The 18871-nt window shown below is 40.4% G+C and overlaps 1 protein-coding gene across 1 annotated transcript; it reads right to left on the reverse strand.

The window, feature by feature from the left end:
* Nucleotides 1-9552: 9552 nt before the first annotated feature.
* LOC102223339 (alpha-internexin) lies at nt 9553-14193 on the reverse strand. The gene is made up of 3 exons (XM_005815579.3): nt 12963-14193; nt 11903-12027; nt 9553-11761 (listed from the first exon to the last, which is right to left on the reverse strand). The coding sequence occupies exons 1-3, from the start codon at nt 14100-14102 to the stop codon at nt 11488-11490; spliced, it is 1539 nt and encodes a 512-aa protein (XP_005815636.2). The 5' UTR covers nt 14103-14193; the 3' UTR covers nt 9553-11487.
* Nucleotides 14194-18871: the final 4678 nt, after the last annotated feature.

Genomic DNA, 18871 nt, shown 5'->3' on the forward strand with positions numbered 1-18871 from the left:
TATCCTTACAGTCATTGGGTTTTGAGACAAACTAGATTTAATGTCCTGAGTTAAGGTTGCTATCGAACTTCTGTCATCCAACTTCATTTTTAGCTCACGTATTACTTATCAAATTTTATTTTTAGACTTTTATTTCAGATGGATATTTATTAATCTTTGTGTAAAAAGCTTGTGTGAATGTGCTGACCATCACCACTACCTGTTACAAATGAATTGACCTTTGAGGACAAAATGAAGAGAATTTAATTGACTTTCTAAATTGTAAACCATGCATCACTTTTTTTTCTCCTCTTCACAGTTATGTGCTGCTTTGTGTTGGTCTGCCACAGATAATCCTAATATACTGGACAGTCAGGGAGTGAATATTTAATGCATGACACTCTAACTTCACTGCTCAGAAAATCTTAAACTTTGCTCCAGGTAAAATGTTAATCTATAGCCAGATACAGATGATTCATGTCCTCTTTGTCTTTCCGTACAATGTATTATAAACGGTTTTCCAATTAAAAGCAGCTTCATCGATTGGCTCTTTAATTACGATGTGTGAGCGTATAGATCTGCAGCCTCACTGACACACACACACACGAGGTTTTCCACAGCTACAACCGCACACTGGAAGAAACATACCATCACATCAGGCGGCAGGATGTTTGTCCGTATCTACATCGCCGTGGTGGGTAAATATTTTAACAGTTCAGCAGTCAGGCACAATGTCTGATTGAGTCTTCAGCCTCAAGTCCCACAGGCAATCTGAAATACACTCATGTCAAGCTAATGGAAAGCTTTTGGTGTTTTCCAGCCGATCAATAGCTGTTTATGTGCGAATGGTGACACACTATATCAGCCTGCAGGCAGACTGCCAGGAGGTATGGAATGACTGTAGTCAGCACTTCGGGAGATGGGTGAGCAGGGCAAACACCCCCCCCACACACACACACACAATTCATGCTGTGGGAGCTGCATTGAGTGTTTGCGGTGCTGATGAAGGGCAGAAAATGAGCTGGAGCAAACGCGGAGGTGTTCAGTGGTTTATGGATTGAAACTATCTCAGATCTGCAAACTGCGGCACTTCACAGCTCAGACAGACTAGGAGAAGAGGAATGCAGCGATGTGTTCTGGAAAGCCAATAAAGTTTCTTCTGCTTTGAACGAGCTTCGAGATTCCTGTTGTGTCTTTACAGACTGGCAGCAGACGAAGGCATCCACTCCTCCTGAGTGACTGGTGGTCTGAGCTGTTTTGGCATCGTCAGCGTCCCATGACAGAAGAAGAAGAAGAAATGAGATGTGCTCACTTTAAGCATGACTCGAGGTTCTTGCAGAGCTGGGTCAGTTATGTGTACCTGAATAATTTGTTAAAATGTGAATAAAATGTGTTTTTAGGAGTAATTTTACTACACTGTACTTTTTAATCAGTCTTGAGCATTACTTTTGTAAAGTATCGGTACTATTATTTGAGTAAAATTTCTAGACACTCTGCCCATTGTGAGTAATGCATTGGAATCAAAGAACAAATATGCTATGATCAAAAAATTTGTCCAATGACACATGTAATTATTGTCTCTGACACAGCAAATTCTGCTAATAGCCAACATTTGCGAATGATCAGATTTTCTTGTAATTATCTCGAGGCTTTAGGACTGAAATCATAACTCATTTCCAGGGAGTCTTTCAGCAGCAGTCTGTCACTAATATTAATGTTATTTTATGCAGGTTTCAAGGTTCAAGCTGAAATTTTCTGCTCATGTGGGCTCGTGGGAGCAAGGTGGTGATGGCGCTGTTACTTTAGCACTTCCTGCCAGATGAGACTTCAGACTGGGATGAGGCAGGACAGACAGCAAACACACAGAAAGAAAGCGAAACGGCAGCAACATTCAAGCTGCTTCTTGGACATATCTAAGAGAAAATTATCCTAAAAATTGCTTATGCCCTAATAGGAACATAAGTGAATGATAACTGGTTTTACTGGAAATTCATAGACTGCTAGCCAAACAAAAAAATATATACCGCAAGATGAAATAAAATAACAAAAATGGGGATTTGGTTGCATAATCTTACATTTTACAAAAATTTAAATCTGTTTGGTGGTGAGAAAAATAAAACAATGGTAAGAAAATGTTTGTTTTGAATCATCTGTATGAAACACTCTCTTGTTTAAGGCATACTTTATAAATTTACATTAAATAGAAATCCTGGGATCCCTTAGCTCTTCTTCAAGATGGGGAAGACAAGAGAACATGTTGTCCAGCTAATGCAGACGTGTGCTGATTTTCAAAAAATCTTTGAGTAAGAAAATGCTGCTACAGTAAAAAATACAGTTTCAACAAACAATAAACTCAACTGTCAGATTTATGTTAATGCTGCTTTTAGTCAAAAATAACTTTATAATAACAGAGACATATAGTTTTAATACATAGAATGCAAATGATAAGATGAACACTAGAGGTGACCTTTTTGCTTACATTTGAATTTAAGCTATTGAAAAGCCTAGAATTTATCTCTGCAAATCCTTTTGAGACAAACAATGATTTGTCACATCTTTACTGTAAAAACTTTCAGCCTGCTGGACAGGAAATTGCTTTTTATTCTTCCTATTTGTCAAATGGACATGTTCAAACATGGCCGACCTTCACGCCTTGAACACTGAATACACTTTGCATTTTGACGAGATGCTAATAGAGCAGGCAAAACATTGCAACAGACCTGGCTGTAAAGACACAACAGGAATCCCGAAGCTCGTTCAAAGCAGAAGAAACTTTATTGGCTTGTGACGAACTGAGGATCAATCTGTTGTGTACTCTGCCCTTTTTTCATTCTTGTAAAGAATACAATGCAGCCACCGCTGTGGTTTCTTCATTCTCTGATGTTGTTTTTTTTTGTTTTGTTTTTCTTCTCTTTCTGTAGTTGAGAAGCAGACATGCATGTGTTCTCTACTGTTCTCTTTATCCTCCCTCCTCTTGTCTATCCTTATCTCATCCATGTTCATTTCATATTTAAATAAATAAAAAATTTCTAGAAACCTCAGTTCTAATTTCCGTTCATCTCTACTTTGTCCCAGGTGCTTAAGCATGACAGATGAGTGGGATGATCAGTTAAAGGTTAGCTTTCAGGATAAAAGAAACATTCTCTCGCTGCTGCTGGTGGTGCAGGAGGGTGGACTGCACTCCCCTCCTCACTGGCCCTTGCCCCAGTTTCCCCCACACAGCTGTCTTGTGCACGTCTGGATGTTTAAAGACTCTGTGGCACACAGGATCATCTGTCAATAAGGTGGTCTCTGGGGGCAGTTCATCTTTACTCCTTCAACCTACAGAGCTCCGTTGGGGGAGGAAAGTGTCCTTCTGTGTCCTTTTTCAGTTTAAACAGCCTCTGCTACCGCACATTAATAAAGAAACATTGATGTAGTGGGCAGATGAGTGTTTACGTATATTAGGGGGGAAAACAAGGTGAGACTAGACAGATTTTGTGGGATGATGCCACCAATTTACATTTTTCAGCTCACAATAAACAACAGCCATCTATTCTGTTTATTATCATTTTGTTATCAATGTTCTCGTGTACAACGCGCATTGATTTTCCCAGTTTACTCCCACAGCTGAGACACATGCATACCAGGTTTATTGAGGACTCCAAATTGATCTTATGATGGAGTACATTGGTGGATGTTGCTTGTATTTGTGTTGGCTGTGTGACAGACTGAGGATCAATCTGTTGTGTACCCTGCCCTCTTGCCAAGCAACAGCTGGGATGGGCTTAAGCCCATCCTGCATCCACAAAGAGTTGCGGATATAGAGCAGCTCAAGAAATGGAAACAGATTTCTTAGTGAACCGCTCTATGACGTACAGTACAGACCAAAAGTTTGGACACACAGTTGTGTCCAAACTTTTGGTCTGTACTGTACATAACTGACTGCTCTGTGCTGTAAATACCTGAACACAGTGATATTAGTGGCATAAATTTAAATAAAGATTGGGATTTTTGCTGCCACTGGTGCTGGCAGTAAAACAGATTTTGGATTGATAAAGAGAATTGACATTAAGCTTCTGGAAAGAACTGAAATTCATTCTCCTGGAATTTGATGAAGAATACTTAAAGGTGTTTAATTTTGCCAAAAGGAGTTGGGAATTATTAAATACATGCCAATTATAAATAAGTCAGAATCTACAAAAAAATGTTTCCGAATTTAAGTTGCTTGTTGTGCAATCACACCGCTACCCAAAATAGTACCAGTCGTGCTGAGGATGAGAGCATGTAAACTTTTGCACATGGTGCACTCTCTTTGAAATGACACAAAGCTGGAAAGTGTTTGTAACTGTGGCTCAGTGGGTAGAGCAGTTGTCTTGTGATCAGGAGGTGTTTGATTCCAGCTTCCTTCTGCCACATGTTGATGTGCCTCTTGGCAAGGCACTTAACCCCAAGTTGCCTACCAATCTGTGTATGAGTGCAAATGTAACTTTTGAAAATGAAGCACTTTTAGTGGTCAAAATGACTGAAAAGGCGCTATATAAGTTCAATCCATTTACCATCATGGCAGGCATAAAAAAAAAACTCTGTGGTGCTCCAACAATAATTTTGGAGTTGAAAAAAAAAAACACGTAAAAACAAAAAGAGTGACAGACAGGAGTTTGTTTAGTTTCTCTGTTTTTGTGAAATTCACTGACTACTTTGAATAGACCTGTCGTTTCAAAGCATGTGTCATAAATGTCTGTCTATTTTGTGTTTTGCAAGTAAAAGAGGGTTTAGAACCTGGTACGTAAAAGCAAAAACATGATTTTAAAACTGACATCTTATAAAGAATCAGTGAAATATTTGATAGCAGATGGTAATGTTCTTATTTTGTATACTATGGATGAACTAAGGCAATCTGGTGTAAGTAATTGAAGATTGAAGTGCAAAACTCATAACAAAATTGCAGATGGGCTGTAAAAATATTTAGCTACATGAGCATAAAGCTGTGACTTCACAAGAAAAATTAATGTTTCACAGTTATTAATGGCTTTAATAATGTAGCCAACATTCACATCGTCTGGGATCGAAGATTAATGATTGAAGCTCTTCTGACCTGTTAGTTTTCTTACCTGATCCGCTTCAACGGATATTAACTTTCACAGATCTGATCCAGATATGCAACACAGAACCTTTCCATGCAGCACAGCATACAGTGATGAATGAGCCATCCTCATTTGTGACTTGGAACATGCTGTGATATTTTGGGATTGGATTACGGAGAATTTCTGAAGGTAACAGAATTTTATGACAAATGAATAAAGTGCCAAACTATTTGTTTCAAAACTGTGACATTTACCAATCGGCCATAACGTTGTGCTTTGTTACGGGGTCTGTGACTGCTTTGCAAAATTTCACAATAAGTTTGAGTTGGAAGATGCCAATGAGTTTTTCTCTTTTACTCTGATAACAATGCTATGATTAATATTTTATTTATTTGTCTGAAGCAGAAACATCTAAAGCCGGTGTGACGCATCATTGTGACTGAAACTTTGGTCTTCTGATCAGTAGTCGCTCCTTTTTTACTTGCTGCTATTATCACTGCTCTTACTAATCACTTAAATATTCAGAAGCATGTTTCCAAGCTCTTTTCTGGATCATCTGTGGTGTATTTTTAAAGTTGTGTTAAGCTTCCTGCCTCAAACTGCTGTGTCATGTGCAAACTGGATGTTGAATAACTCCCAGAAAGGTTTCAGCTCTTCCATTATACATGAAGCAGCAGCAGCAGCAGCACAACCCTCTCACTTAAGAACTATATTTCAGGCCATACGGGTACACTGTGGGTCTATGAAGACATCCATTAGATTTGGCAACGCTAGTTTATCATTTCAGCTTCTATATTAAGACAAAGTAGATTTAAATAATTCAAAGTTGAATTAATTCTAAGTTTCCTTGCTTGTCGTGGCGTGCCTAGTTCTTATACCACCACTTGAAATTAGGCAGATTCAGAAAGTAAAGTGTCAGTAAAATGTGACGATTAGTCCAGGTTTAATTTCGGGTCGTTTATATTCATCCTTTTAGATGCAAACTTCAGCATAAAGCTGCTGTACAGACGCAGCCCCTGTGGGTGAAGCTTGTTTTGCAGCACTGCTGCGTCCTCCCAGGTCTCCAGAATAACAAGTCTCAGCTGAATACGGAGCCTGCGACACTTCGGCATGTCATGGACTGCTCCAACTCAGAAAGTGATGTCAAGATGGTTTAATGTCAAAAGCTAATTCACTATATCCTACTTTAGCTGAACTTTACTGCATAACAGAGAGAAAGAAAAGCATTTTTCTATGGATCACAATGATTAAGCTACATCTAAAGGTGATTATTACAAGAGCGGCCTATTAGCACGTTGGAGGGTGTATTTTAGAAAGTATCCTGAAGAGGATTGAAATATCTGAATGAGAAACGGATTTTTCTCCAAGGATCACAGTTCATCTGATCCGTACGCTGTCAGTGCTGCAGCTTCACACGTCAGGGTGCCTTGCTTTTTCTCCAGGGTTTGATCCAGACAGCTAAACCTAGAAACACACCACGCCTCTAACATTTAGTGTCTGTGCTCTAATTTGTGTTTTATCATTATTTATTTTAAGGAGGATGTTATTAATCACATTCTGTCTCACCTCAGAAACTGGTTCTCATTCAGCAATGAGTAATGTGTTTGACTTTTATTATATTCATCCTTTTATAGCCTGCTACCTGTGAAGTGCTAAATGTTGGTCAACACACAAAAACAAGGGTCTTCTGTTTAATTTAGAGACGCCTTCGGAAATATCACCAAATGTAAATGTGCAACATATTTCTATTTCAGGTTGTTTGACTATTTCATCTCCAACTAAGTTTAAAGCAGAAGAAAATAATCATAATTTCTCTAAAGAAATTAACATTTCCCCCTTTGTCAAATATTTGCCCCTTATAAAATTCACTGAAAACCTTTCAGGAACAATCACCAGGCCACCCGCTCCATTTTCTGATAAGCAGGACGTGGCAGAAATGTAATTATGTTTCTGAGGTTGAACACCCTCAGTGCCACAGAAGGAGGTCAAGACTGAAGGATGTGCCCTTCCCCTTTGTACCTTCCTTTCCTCTGTCTTTCTGTCTGTCTGGGTGGCTCAGCTGGCAGTTACTCTATTATTAGCTTCAAGTTTTATATATATATATATATATATATATATATATATATATATATATATATATATATATATATATATATATATATATATATATATATAAAGGAAAAGATGGCGCTGATGTCATGGTTAACACACAGTGACCCTACCTCGAAATGATTCAGCACCTTTTCCCTCATCCAGAAAACAGCTTGACCCAGGCAATTTTATAAATTAGGTTCAAGATTCTTTTTTTAAACCTTCTCTTTCAGTTTTTCCTCAAATTATTTTAAGCCCTTCATGACTCTGGTGTTTAGCCACGTTAGTCAGAGATCCATTAGCCAAAATAAGGTTTTTTGCTTTTATGTTTGATCCAGGTTCTGTATCAGTGTACACAGCTCAGTTTTCACACAGATCTGTCTTGACACTGTGTGTTTCTGGGAGAAATCACTCCCCGAGGTGCCTGCTGCTCAGCAACAGAATCTATGACAACGTTACCCACCAATTAACTCTTTGCTACCTGGTAGAAATAAAGCTGAGATGCGTCTTTAATATATTCCAACTCAATGTAATGATAGAAATTGTTGGGATTCTTTTTTTACATGGAAGGACAACTCACCAACTGGTTTGATTTCAAGGAAGATTTCAACTGTCAGTCCAATTATGTGGACAAAAAAAAAGAAGCTAATTCAAAATCAATCTGTTCCTCACTGAAGCTGATCTCTACTAACATCAAATTCAGGTGCGGACAAAATTATCATCCCACACAACATAAAGCATTCTCCTCGCTTGCAGTTATTTCTTCAAGGTTGTAGCTGGAAGGACATAAAAAAGATGGACATTTACTGTGGTGGAAGGTTCATGGATGTCTGCAGACTGAAAGGTCAAAAATATTCTAGATGTCCATGAGGAAGCATATACTTACACTTTTTGTTTGTGTCCTGTCATCACAAACATGCTGAACCTTGAGACAGATTGGCTACAGAAGGAGAGTACCACACAAAAGTGCCAGTAGTGTTATCTAAGGACAGAAAGAAGAAGCTGCATTTAACGCAGATTCACCAAAATGATGCAATAAGAACATGGAAAAACTTTGGCTTGTCCAAAAAGTCTCAGGGTGTCCAGCTCAGATCCTAAATAGCTGGTTTTCTGCATGGTTTTCAGATAGATAATTATAGTACATTGTGTTAAGAATCAGCCTGATAATGATCTTTACATTTGTTCCTGGTATGCTGGACTAGAGGACTTGAGTTGAACACCCCTGAATCAAACGTTGAGTCCAGAATTTGGTGCAAGTTTGATTTTAGTTTTTGTGGAATAAACTGGGGAACATCCAGAGTTGCAGTAGAATTTACATGAATTGAACTGAAGAGGGTTTTAATTGGAGGTTTTAATCAGCATGGAGGAGGATGTGCCCTTTGACAGCTCACAAGGGCTTTTTGTGCTTATGAAGTCAGGTCAAACGGCCTGAAGTGCAGCTGAGAGCAGCTTCTTTCAAGTTTGACGAGATACTGAAGGATTTTGTTAAATAACAGCCCTGTTATGGGTCCTCTTGCCCCACCCTCCACTCAGCAGCACTGCAGGGGTATAAATCTTTGAAGAACTGCAATCTGCGTCATGGGCAAACACGCAAATCTGTCCCACCCAGCTGAAAGAGGAAAGGGGGCCTGATCTGTGAAGATGGAGATGTTGAGGTTTGGGAGAGAAAAGATTTTAGTGTACAGGTCAACGTGGCAAATTGGAGCAAGTTATCCAACACATTAATAAAAATCCATCTGTACAAAGGGCCCAAGAGACAAAAAAAAAAAAAAAATACAAGAAATGTCTTGAAGATTGCATTGTTCATCTTGTGTGGATAAGGAATCAGGTCAGGATTAATAGGAAGATTAAAAATATAGCAAAGATGTAGCCAGGACTAAAATGGAGTGGCACAGTCAAAGTCCAAACCTAAGTCCAATTGAGAAAATTTTTACAAAAGAAAAAACGTGAAAATGAATGTTCAAGGATGTTGTCCATCCGGTGTACTGAACCTTTTGCCTGCAAATATTTAAAACAGGCAGAGACCGACCCTAAAAATACTGCGGCTGTAACTGTAATGAAAGGTGGATGAGGGCAGAACCAAAACTGAGGGCAGAACCAAAAAAACCTGCCATACTTCACTTCACTGAAATCTGAGATTATAATATGGCAAAATGAGAAAAGGTTTTAGGGGATGAATACGTTTGTCTGACGTTGTCGTAATATAATAGGATGTCTTAAAAAGATAATTTAAATCAGCTCAGCTGTTGTTTTTTTTAATATAATTGTTCATTACTTTGAGGATATCAATGATTAAGGAATATAAAGATGCAAAACTGTTATTTGAAGCTTTTACGTGGTAGAAGAATATGCTCAAAATGTTTAGATTATCCAGCACACAGACAGTGAGACACAATGAAACCACATGCAGCCTCGGTCAGGTCAAGTCTTTATTGATATGGTGTCATACGGCAATACATATATAGCAGTCACGGTAAAGAGAACAGCATGTCAACTACATTCAATCCCTATGCTTTAGTAGTAATGGTAACTCTAGTAAACACTACTGAAGATATGATGGAAGATGAAACACCCCACTGGACTGAAATATACACATTGAACATGTAACCAGAAGCTGCTGGTGTTTAAGGCGTTTTACATCCTACAGTATTTCTTCTACGATATATTTCAGTATTGACGGTTGACTATGGATTGGTGACATATTGTACTTGTTTTGGGGTTTTTTTCCCTATTGAGAAAAATGTGCATTTAGAAAAGTTTGGCAGTGCCGCAGTTGTGGTGACATTTGTTTGTTGTTGTTGGTTTGCTTTTTTTGTTTGTTTTTTTTGGTTTTTAGTGTAAGGCTTTGCAACCATGAGCCGTTCATCCATTGTCAAAGCGAGTATTACATAAACGGCGACAGCATTCCATAAAACCAAAATGCCCCGACGTCGTTCCGGTCATGTTAGGCCACTGTGCAGAAGCACATGTATACAGTACTAAGATACTTGTCACAAGCTTCAGGTGAACACGACCAAAAACCAGAGCAGCTAGCTGTACAATCAGCAGTTTCTTTGCTTCTACTTGTGAAGACGTGAGTGCAGTTCGTCACGGCATTGACCGCCGTGACCTGGGGTGAGGCAGTGCACAAGCAGGAATTAATAAAAAATAAATAAGCTACAAGTCTCATAGTTACTCTAAGAGTGAAGTAGTTACTACAACAGACATTTGATCCAGTCATGGCCACAGTTATTAAGAAGCGAGGTCGAGTTGTTTCTGTGATCCAGCAGGTTTTCATTTAGCTCATTTAGGGGTTTTCGTCGCGGTCAGCACGGCTTCAGTGATGTGATTGTGGGGTTCATGGAGACGATCTATGTGTACGATAAATCACATCCAGAGACATGAAACAAACAGAATCTCATGCGTTTGTGCTGAAGTATAATGATCCCATGTACATACTCAACCAGACTGAAAAACACCATTCATTCGTTTATATCAATTACAAATTGGATTCACGTTTGTAAAAATGTTTTCTCCCTTGCATCCTTGGTAAAACATTGTGCAAATAGTTACTCTTTCCCAGCTTAGGTGATTCATTTCTACTTAAGTGCTTTAAAGATGATCCTTTTCAGTATATTCACATTATCAGCCTAAAGTTGCATCTTAAGAATGGTAAAAGCAGTGCTAACCTTTCATGTTCAAACGACCTCAAGCCGAATGAGCACTGAGATGAAGAATCAGTCAAGCATGGCACATACATGCAAATAAAGCTCAAGTAATACATTTCAGAAACTCCTCGCTTTGAGTCTTAGCTTCATTAAAATAGCAACGCTAAGACACAGGAACATTGTTAATGAATTAAAACGAAAACATCACCCCTTTCTCTGGCCACCTACTGTTTTTAGAAGAAAACAGAATAGCTCAACTGAAAGCCATACGTTTATATGATGTTGGACTGTTTTGCTATGTAAGGCAGACTGTTTCTTCCTGAAACTGTCAGTGATAAAGTACAACACCAGCTGATGTGTTTCCAACTATCTTTCTATTGTGTGTGTGTGTTATTGTGCATCCTAACAGTCAAACGCATGTCCCTCAATATGTGTTGAGATTACATCACAGCTTGAGGTAAAAAATTTGCTCACTGTGTCTCTCCTACATGATGACGCAACATTTGTGATGAAGACTGCTACCAAAGTGCCTGCTCTTGTTCAGCCATGACTTTGTGAATGAAATTTGTTGCATTAAAGTGATTGCTTCTGTGGCGTTATGACGGATTTGAATAAGAATAAGCAGACGGGAGACGAAAAGAGGCGTGTGTTTGCGGGATAGAGCGAAGGTTTAGTGGTTTCAGACCCAGGCTTAGAGGAGGTTTCTAGTTTTTCTGATTGGTAGGGATGTCTTCTTGCTGCTTTTCCATCTTCTTGGTTGTCACGACGGTCTCCTCGTAAACTTCGCGCTGCGACACCTTCCCGGTGGGCTTGCTCTGCGGCTGCTCCTCCTCCTTGCCCTCCTTCTTGGAGGTCTTGCCGGAGCCAGAGTAGATGCGGGTCTGGTAGCTGTAGCCCTGCCCAACGCCGACGCTTATAGAGGGGTTGGAATAGGCGATGCCTGTTCCGATGCGGGTCTCCTCCCCTTCCAGGAGTTTCCTGCAGAGAGGGAGACACACAGATGGGAGGGTTTAGAGAGAACGCACAATGAAACACAAACCATAAATGCAATAAAGCACTAAGCCGTATAGAAGAATTGAGTGTTTCGTTTCTGTGAGGTGCCAGCGTGAGCGATCAGACCTGTATGCAGCGATTTCTATATCCAGAGCCATCTTGACATTCAGCAGGTCCTGGTATTCCCTCAGATGTCGAGCCATCTCACTCTTGGTGGTCCTCAGGTCATTTTCCAGCTCTGCCATGCTTTCCTAAGCAGGATTAATAGATCAGAGCTCTGGGTTAATAATATTTTGCAACCGCAATACTTTGACTCTAAAGTATTGGCATACAAAGGAGCATGCCTTTGTATGCCAATTGTGTTGTTTCATATGGTTAAATAAATAAATGTTTTATATTTTTGACATATTTTGAAACAATTTTGGATTCTTTTCTCTTGTTTTTTAGTTAATTTTTCTGATGAAAACTGATGGAAGGGATTGAAATGACTGTAAATTCGGGTAGATCGTGTGTATTCAGTGGGCGTTGTCTGATGCAGGGGAGTGTGTTTCTCTCCGGGGAGTGTTTCAGCACCAAGGACAGAGCAACTGCAGCTCATCCGCACCGCGAGTTTTATGGTTCTACACAGGAAAAACAACAAAAATGCTCAATAAATAAATACAACTACAATAATAATAATAAATCTAACAGATTAGCAGAGATAAAAAAAATACTGAAAATATGTATTCTTTTTAAAGTAATTTTAATCATTGTGGCTTTTTTAAATCGGGTTTTCTTCTATTTGTTTTAGTTTATTTATATTCTTAATTCAGTTTTTTCTGAGTTTTTTTATTTTTGTTTGTTTTTTTCGTTTATTTGATCTTCTTGCGAGTCTATTTGCTGTTATTGCCTGTCACTCTGCTGCACAGAAATGTCCCCGTTGTGGGACAATGCAGAATATTCCTATTCTATTCCATAAATATATAATTGATCACTCAGATGAACTCAGTTCATCGATTTTCATCCAGACTCTTGCGTTAACGTTACATCCATCACAATAAATAAATAAACACATACATATCTACAACTACTACTCAGTGGTAGTTGTTATTGTGTCTTGTCTCTATGCTGTAACTGCGAAGTAATTTCCCTGCTGGGATGAATAAAGTACTTCTATTCTATTCTATTATAAATAAGCGGGAGTTACCTGGTAGGTGTTGATCTCCATGCTGTGCCTGTCCTCCATCTCCCTCAACTGCTTCTCCAGAGACTCGGTGGTCCCCCTCAGGCTCTCTATCTCGATGGTCTTGGACTGAAGCTGCCTCCGGAACTCGTTCGCCTCCTCCCTGCTGGCTCGGATGGCGTCGTTGCTCCGGCTGGCCTGCTCCGTCAGGTCGGCGAACTTGCTCTTGTACCACTCCTCGGCGGACTGCAGGTTCTTGGACGCCATGGACTCGTACTGGCTGCGGATCTCCTTGAGGGCGGAGGTGAGGTCCGGCTTGGCCACCTCCATCTCCACGGACACCTGCGCGGCCTGGATCATCTCCGTCAGCTCGGCCACCTCCTCTTCGTGCACCTTCCGCAGGAAGTTGATCTCGTCCAGGAGGGACTCGACTTTCTTCTCCAGGTCCAGGCGCACCATGGTGGCGTCGTCCACGTCCTTCTTGAAAGCCTTGAGGGTGGCCTCCGCCTCCTCCCGGGCGCGGAACTCCTCCTCGTACTTCTCCCTGAGTTTCTGCAGGTCGTCGTCGATGCTGTCCCTCTCTATCACCAGCTGGGACTTCTCCCCGTTCAGCTCCTCCAGCTGGGAGCGCAGCTCTCGGATCTCCTGCTGGTAGACCTCCGCCAGGCGGGACGGCTCGGCCTGCCGCTGGCGCAGCGCCACCAGCTCGGTCTCCAGCACTTTGTTGTGCTGCTCCAAGTTGCGCACCTTCTCGATGAACATGGCAAAGCGGTCATTGAGACCCTGCATTTGCTCCTTCTCGTTGGTGCGGATGATCTTGTACTCATTGTTGAGGATGCTGCTCTGGGTCAGGTCGAAGGCCTCCAGCGGAGCGGAGAAGGAGCGAGCCGACTTTCTGCTGTAGGAGCCCACGGAGGAGATGCTGGTGCGGGACAGGGAGGAGGAGCGGTAGCCTCCTCCGCGGGAGGACACGCGCGACGGAGAGGAGGCGAAACGGGGAGAATCCCCGAAGATCCTCCTGTAGGAGGAGGAGGAGAACACATCAGATCCGTAGCTCATCTTCGCCTGCGTGGACACAGAGCGCGGCAGTGGGCGCGTCTCCTTTATAAAGGCGGGGTGGACCCACTCACTAATTAATGCCAGCTGGAAACATCCGGTGTTCATGCGTCACACGGTTCAGGAAAACTTCGGGATGGTGTTTAGAGAGCAGCGATAACCAGCAAATCGGTAAATCAAAAATTAAAGTGACATTCTGGGCAGGGACGTGAGGAGGGGGGAGAAGGGAGCTTGAGCCCCTGCCCCTTTTATCCTTGATGCCCTAGTGCCCTGTTTGAGGGTTTTTTTCCCCTATTTTTTTTATCTGTATGTCAGAAGGCCTGTTTGTGCCCCTCAGCAATAACATTTAGCTAAATATAATAATTTAGCAAAATAAACTAGCCTGGCTGTCCTCAGTCTAATAAGTTTCTCTGCCTCCATGTTGTTCAGACTCCGGGTCCTTGGTGAGGAGGAGGAGGAGGATCTGTGTCCTCTAACTATCAAATTATGGGCAAGAATATTTTTTCATACACTGGGTTGTGAATAAAAACGTAGGTCTGGTGTTGACGTTAGAAAAACTGTTTCTATTTATATTTTTATAATCGTCCTCGCAATAGCGGGACAAAACCCGCCTCACCCCTAAACTCAGAAATGTTTCAGCTGCAGAGAAACTTCTGACTAACTTCATTCTGCTAAAGGCCCGGTTCGCTACAAGCAGCTTGAGTCGGTCCACCGACAGATAGAAAGAATATCTGTCTTTATATCAGACATCCTGATATAAGACACGGTACTGTGATGTCACCGCAAGTCGCCATGCAGCTCGAAGCCCCAATACCACCTGGTACCACCTGCTGATTATTTGCCCTGCTTCTCCTTAACGTTTCTACCAGGCGGGTTAAAGCCGCTGCTGACGGGATCTGGGCTGGAGGTTTGCTGCTGTAAATAGAACTTATTGCAGAACCTCAAGTCTTAAAGAAAGATTTGGCCCATTTAGAGTTCACAAAATAAACATCAGAGAAAATATTGTAGCAATAATTAGAGACGCAGAAAAAAGCCAAACATGCCACAATGAAATGAATCAAAATGTCTCCAAAGCATCGGGGGACTGATAGGGGCCACCGGGGGATTCCAGGTAGATTCCAGGTAGATTCCAGTTAGATTCCAGGTAGATTACAGGTAGATTACAGAGATCCGCATCGCAGCAGCTGTTCCTCCAGGGCCGGCCCAAGGTAATATGGGGCCTTAGACAGAACCCCCTTCCCTCCAGAACCCGTCCTACTAAGAACCTCAGCATCACTAACATGTTTAAATATTGATAAGGTGAATCTGTGAGAGGGAGACCAGGTTTATTGGCCGAGTTTAAAATCAATCACTGATTATTGGTTATTTGCTGTGATGTATTTGTGAACAAACCCAATTCAAACATAAAGCTTACACCATATTGTAGCCATGGTAACACAACAATCAAACTATCAAGATGATTCTTTAAACTTTTACAAAGTAAACGTCCTAATTAAATCCTAAATGTACTATTTGTTTTTCTCAGCTGAATGCATTAAATAAAATTTTATAACATTGTCATTCTCTATAAATGATGCTACAGGTTTAGATCTATGGTCTGTGTTACAATTAAACCATTTCTAGGGGCCCCCGAGTGTCTGGAGGCCCCTGAATGTCTGGAGGCCCCTGAATGGCCCCTACCAGCAGCTACTGAGTTTTCTTTGCCTTGATATCTCAGTCTTATAATTCTAGATCTAGAGGTGCAAATATCAAAACATTATATAGAGTTAACTCCTTTGAGTTTTTTTTATCTATAAATCAGTCTGCAGCCAGGTTGTTCTAGAGGTTGAATAGATATTATTAGGGCTTAATTAGTAAAATGGCAGCAATTTTGCTTATTTCATAACTTCATAACCTTTGACCTTCTCTCCTCTGGTCTGTTTAACAGCTACAGTCTCAGATCAGCTCAGCCCTCCAGGACTGTCAGCAGCAGAAACAGCAACTTTATATCTGTTGGGGAAAATATAGACTATGTTTGTTTACATTGTCCCCACATGATAGCAATGATATAGTAGGATCCAATTAGATTCTTGATTAATATGGGCTGTTGTTGTACAGTGTTTTAAGGTCTTGTTCAATGTGCCCCTTTTTTAACTTTGAGCCCCTGTCCCTCCAGAGGTCTCTGCACGGCCCTGATTCTGGGCACACATTCTCCAAACAATGCATCATTGCTATATCCATATTCATTTCCCCTCTGTAATGAAGTTGTTTTCTATATGCGTAAAACAGCTGTGTGCTGGGATTCACTGCAATAGAACCTGTCTGACAACATAAAATTGGCTTAAAAAGCATATCAAAACGCAACGCGTCAGAGAAATTCAGTTCAGTTTCACTTCAGATCAAAAATTCAAAACAGATTAACGAAATCTGTGACATTATCACTTTGGAACGGGTGATAGAGTGAATTTACAAAAAAGCTTAGAATGTCTATAATGACTTCATGACGAAACTCCAAGCAACCGTGCGGCTTTCACTTACTTCATGACCAGGTTTTTTGTATTTTTTTTAAGCGGAGGTACTGAACATGATTAGCACCCACTTGTGTCACCTACAGAGGAGCAAGAAGGCTAATGACCATATTCCAGAGTGACCTAAACCCATTAGCACAACCCACTGAGATTAATATTATTTTTGCCTTTATCATTATCATCATCATATGGAATTTCCAATGCTATCACATTTTGTGCAAAACAAACTGTCGTAATAAATAACACAAGTTGCACCAGTAAAGTCATAAAATGTAATTTACTTAAATCTATACCGTTGTTGGCTTGCAATTTGTGGTCTAGGAAAAAAAAAACCTAGTTTTAAAACGAGCTGTTGCTGCCATCTGGTGCCTGACAATGGCATAACGCAACAGAACAGCTCATTAATAAAACAAAATGTTAAAGTGTCGGGAGTGAATGCAGTTTAAAGAGTGAAAAGCTTGCTGGGTGATGTGATGTTGCATGAACTGCCCAACAGATGGTTGGAGGCAGGTTTTTATTTCATAAAAAGTATGAAACAGTGAAAACATATTGAAAAATACAGAATTAAAAGTCCTCAAAACTTATAGAAAGCATCACTTGCATAAACATTTGCTTACCATGTCTTTGTAGTTTTTATGGCCTGTTACTGTCAAAGTTTAGACAGACGAGCTTGTGTGGTCCTATCAAAAATAGCTTTTCAACTGTATATAGCAGTGTGTTCAAATTTAAGATACTATAAGAGACTTTGAATCTGGAAGTCTTACATTTATAAAGCTCAAATAAACAGTGCAGTCTTGCCAGTGATACTTTACCTTTATGGGTTTGTCATATCTAAAACAAACCCAATTTACAGTATATCCCTCTGAAATCAAGAATTTTTGCATCAGAGGCAAGAACCTGAACAAATTCAGTTTGCACAATAATATTTAATTTGAAATGTAATGAAGGATGATTAAGATAAACAGGCTGATCTCTCACCTACTACTTTGTTCCTCATTCTTCACTTTGTCATCATGCAGTCAGACAAGATGCTGGAGTTTTCAGCTCTTCTTCCTCCACTTGTGTCAACACATTGCTTATCAGCTGGCTAAAAGGAGGTTGCAAGAGTTTTTTTCCATCCTTTTTACACATGAAAGTCATATTTGGAGTGGACTGCTGCAGCTTCTTCTTCGAGATGAGCCACCCAAACATGGGATGTAGACTGCACCTGTTGGACTTCATGTGTTAAGCTGTTCCTGAACCAGAGACAACGTCAGAAACGTCTTATTGAGTAAAAAGACTGAACTGTGGCTCAGTAGTGAAATGTTCTCTTCTTAGATTCAAGAACATGTAGCTAATAATTTTGAAATCAGACTCACAGAGTCTGGTGGAATAGAGGAAATGAACAGGATCCAAGTTGCTTCATCAGGGCTAAAGTTAGCACTTATGTCTAGAAAAACATTTTAGAGCACTTTATGACAGACTGTATATAGATGCTTATTTCATTTTCCACCAACCCTGCCCACGCTGCCAAAAGTACTAGTAGCTGCTTTAATGCCAGTGGTATCACTGTGGCTGATTGGCTGAAAACTCTTCCCAGTATAAACTCCACAGAGGAACATGAGAACCACCAGAACCAACAATGCAGAGCTGAAGGTCACTCTTTTATTGGTGTGGTGTAAGGTCTGATTCTGGGAAGCTGAATTTTAGGCTTTAAGCAGTAATCAACTAAACAAACAGAGTCAGAGGCTCAAAATACATTTGGGAATTTAATGAGTTTCAACTGAATTTTTGATTTAAATCAAAAGTCTTTGAACATATTCTAATTTTCTGAGCTGTACTTGTTGGAAAGACCCATAGAAAATGTATCTTATCTCTGAATGTATTGCTTTATAAGCGTGAAGCTTATAAGTATGAAGAATTTTTCTAGAGTATGACCTGTGTCCGAAATAAAAAAAACAACTAACAAGCTTGAAATGGGAGTAGCTCAAATACCAAACACCAGTCTGTCTTACGCATATTGATCAGTTAATAGTTGGATTGGAGCAATCTGCTTGAGGCACAATACTTTCATGTCTAGTATGGGGTTACTGTCTAGAATGAATGTCACTTAGCAATCTTCTCAAAGCTGCAGTTTTCTGTGTTCCCAGCACATCTTTTCTAACCAGACTTCCTCCTTCCACTGAATTTTCTGTTAACATGCTTGGATACAGAACTCTGTTCTTCAGGAGTAAGCTTTGTGTCTCCACCTCCTTGTGAAGGGTGTCGGTGACACAGCTAAACAAACAGAGTCAGAAGCTTCAAATACATCTGTGATTTTAATGAAACTGTTTGAGTTTCAACTGATGACTGTCTTCTGGACAGACTGGACAGACCGTTTAAAGGCTTAAG

Source organism: Xiphophorus maculatus, chromosome 5, assembly GCF_002775205.1.
Source record: "Xiphophorus maculatus strain JP 163 A chromosome 5, X_maculatus-5.0-male, whole genome shotgun sequence".
NCBI classification, from domain to species: Eukaryota; Metazoa; Chordata; class Actinopteri; order Cyprinodontiformes; family Poeciliidae; genus Xiphophorus; species Xiphophorus maculatus.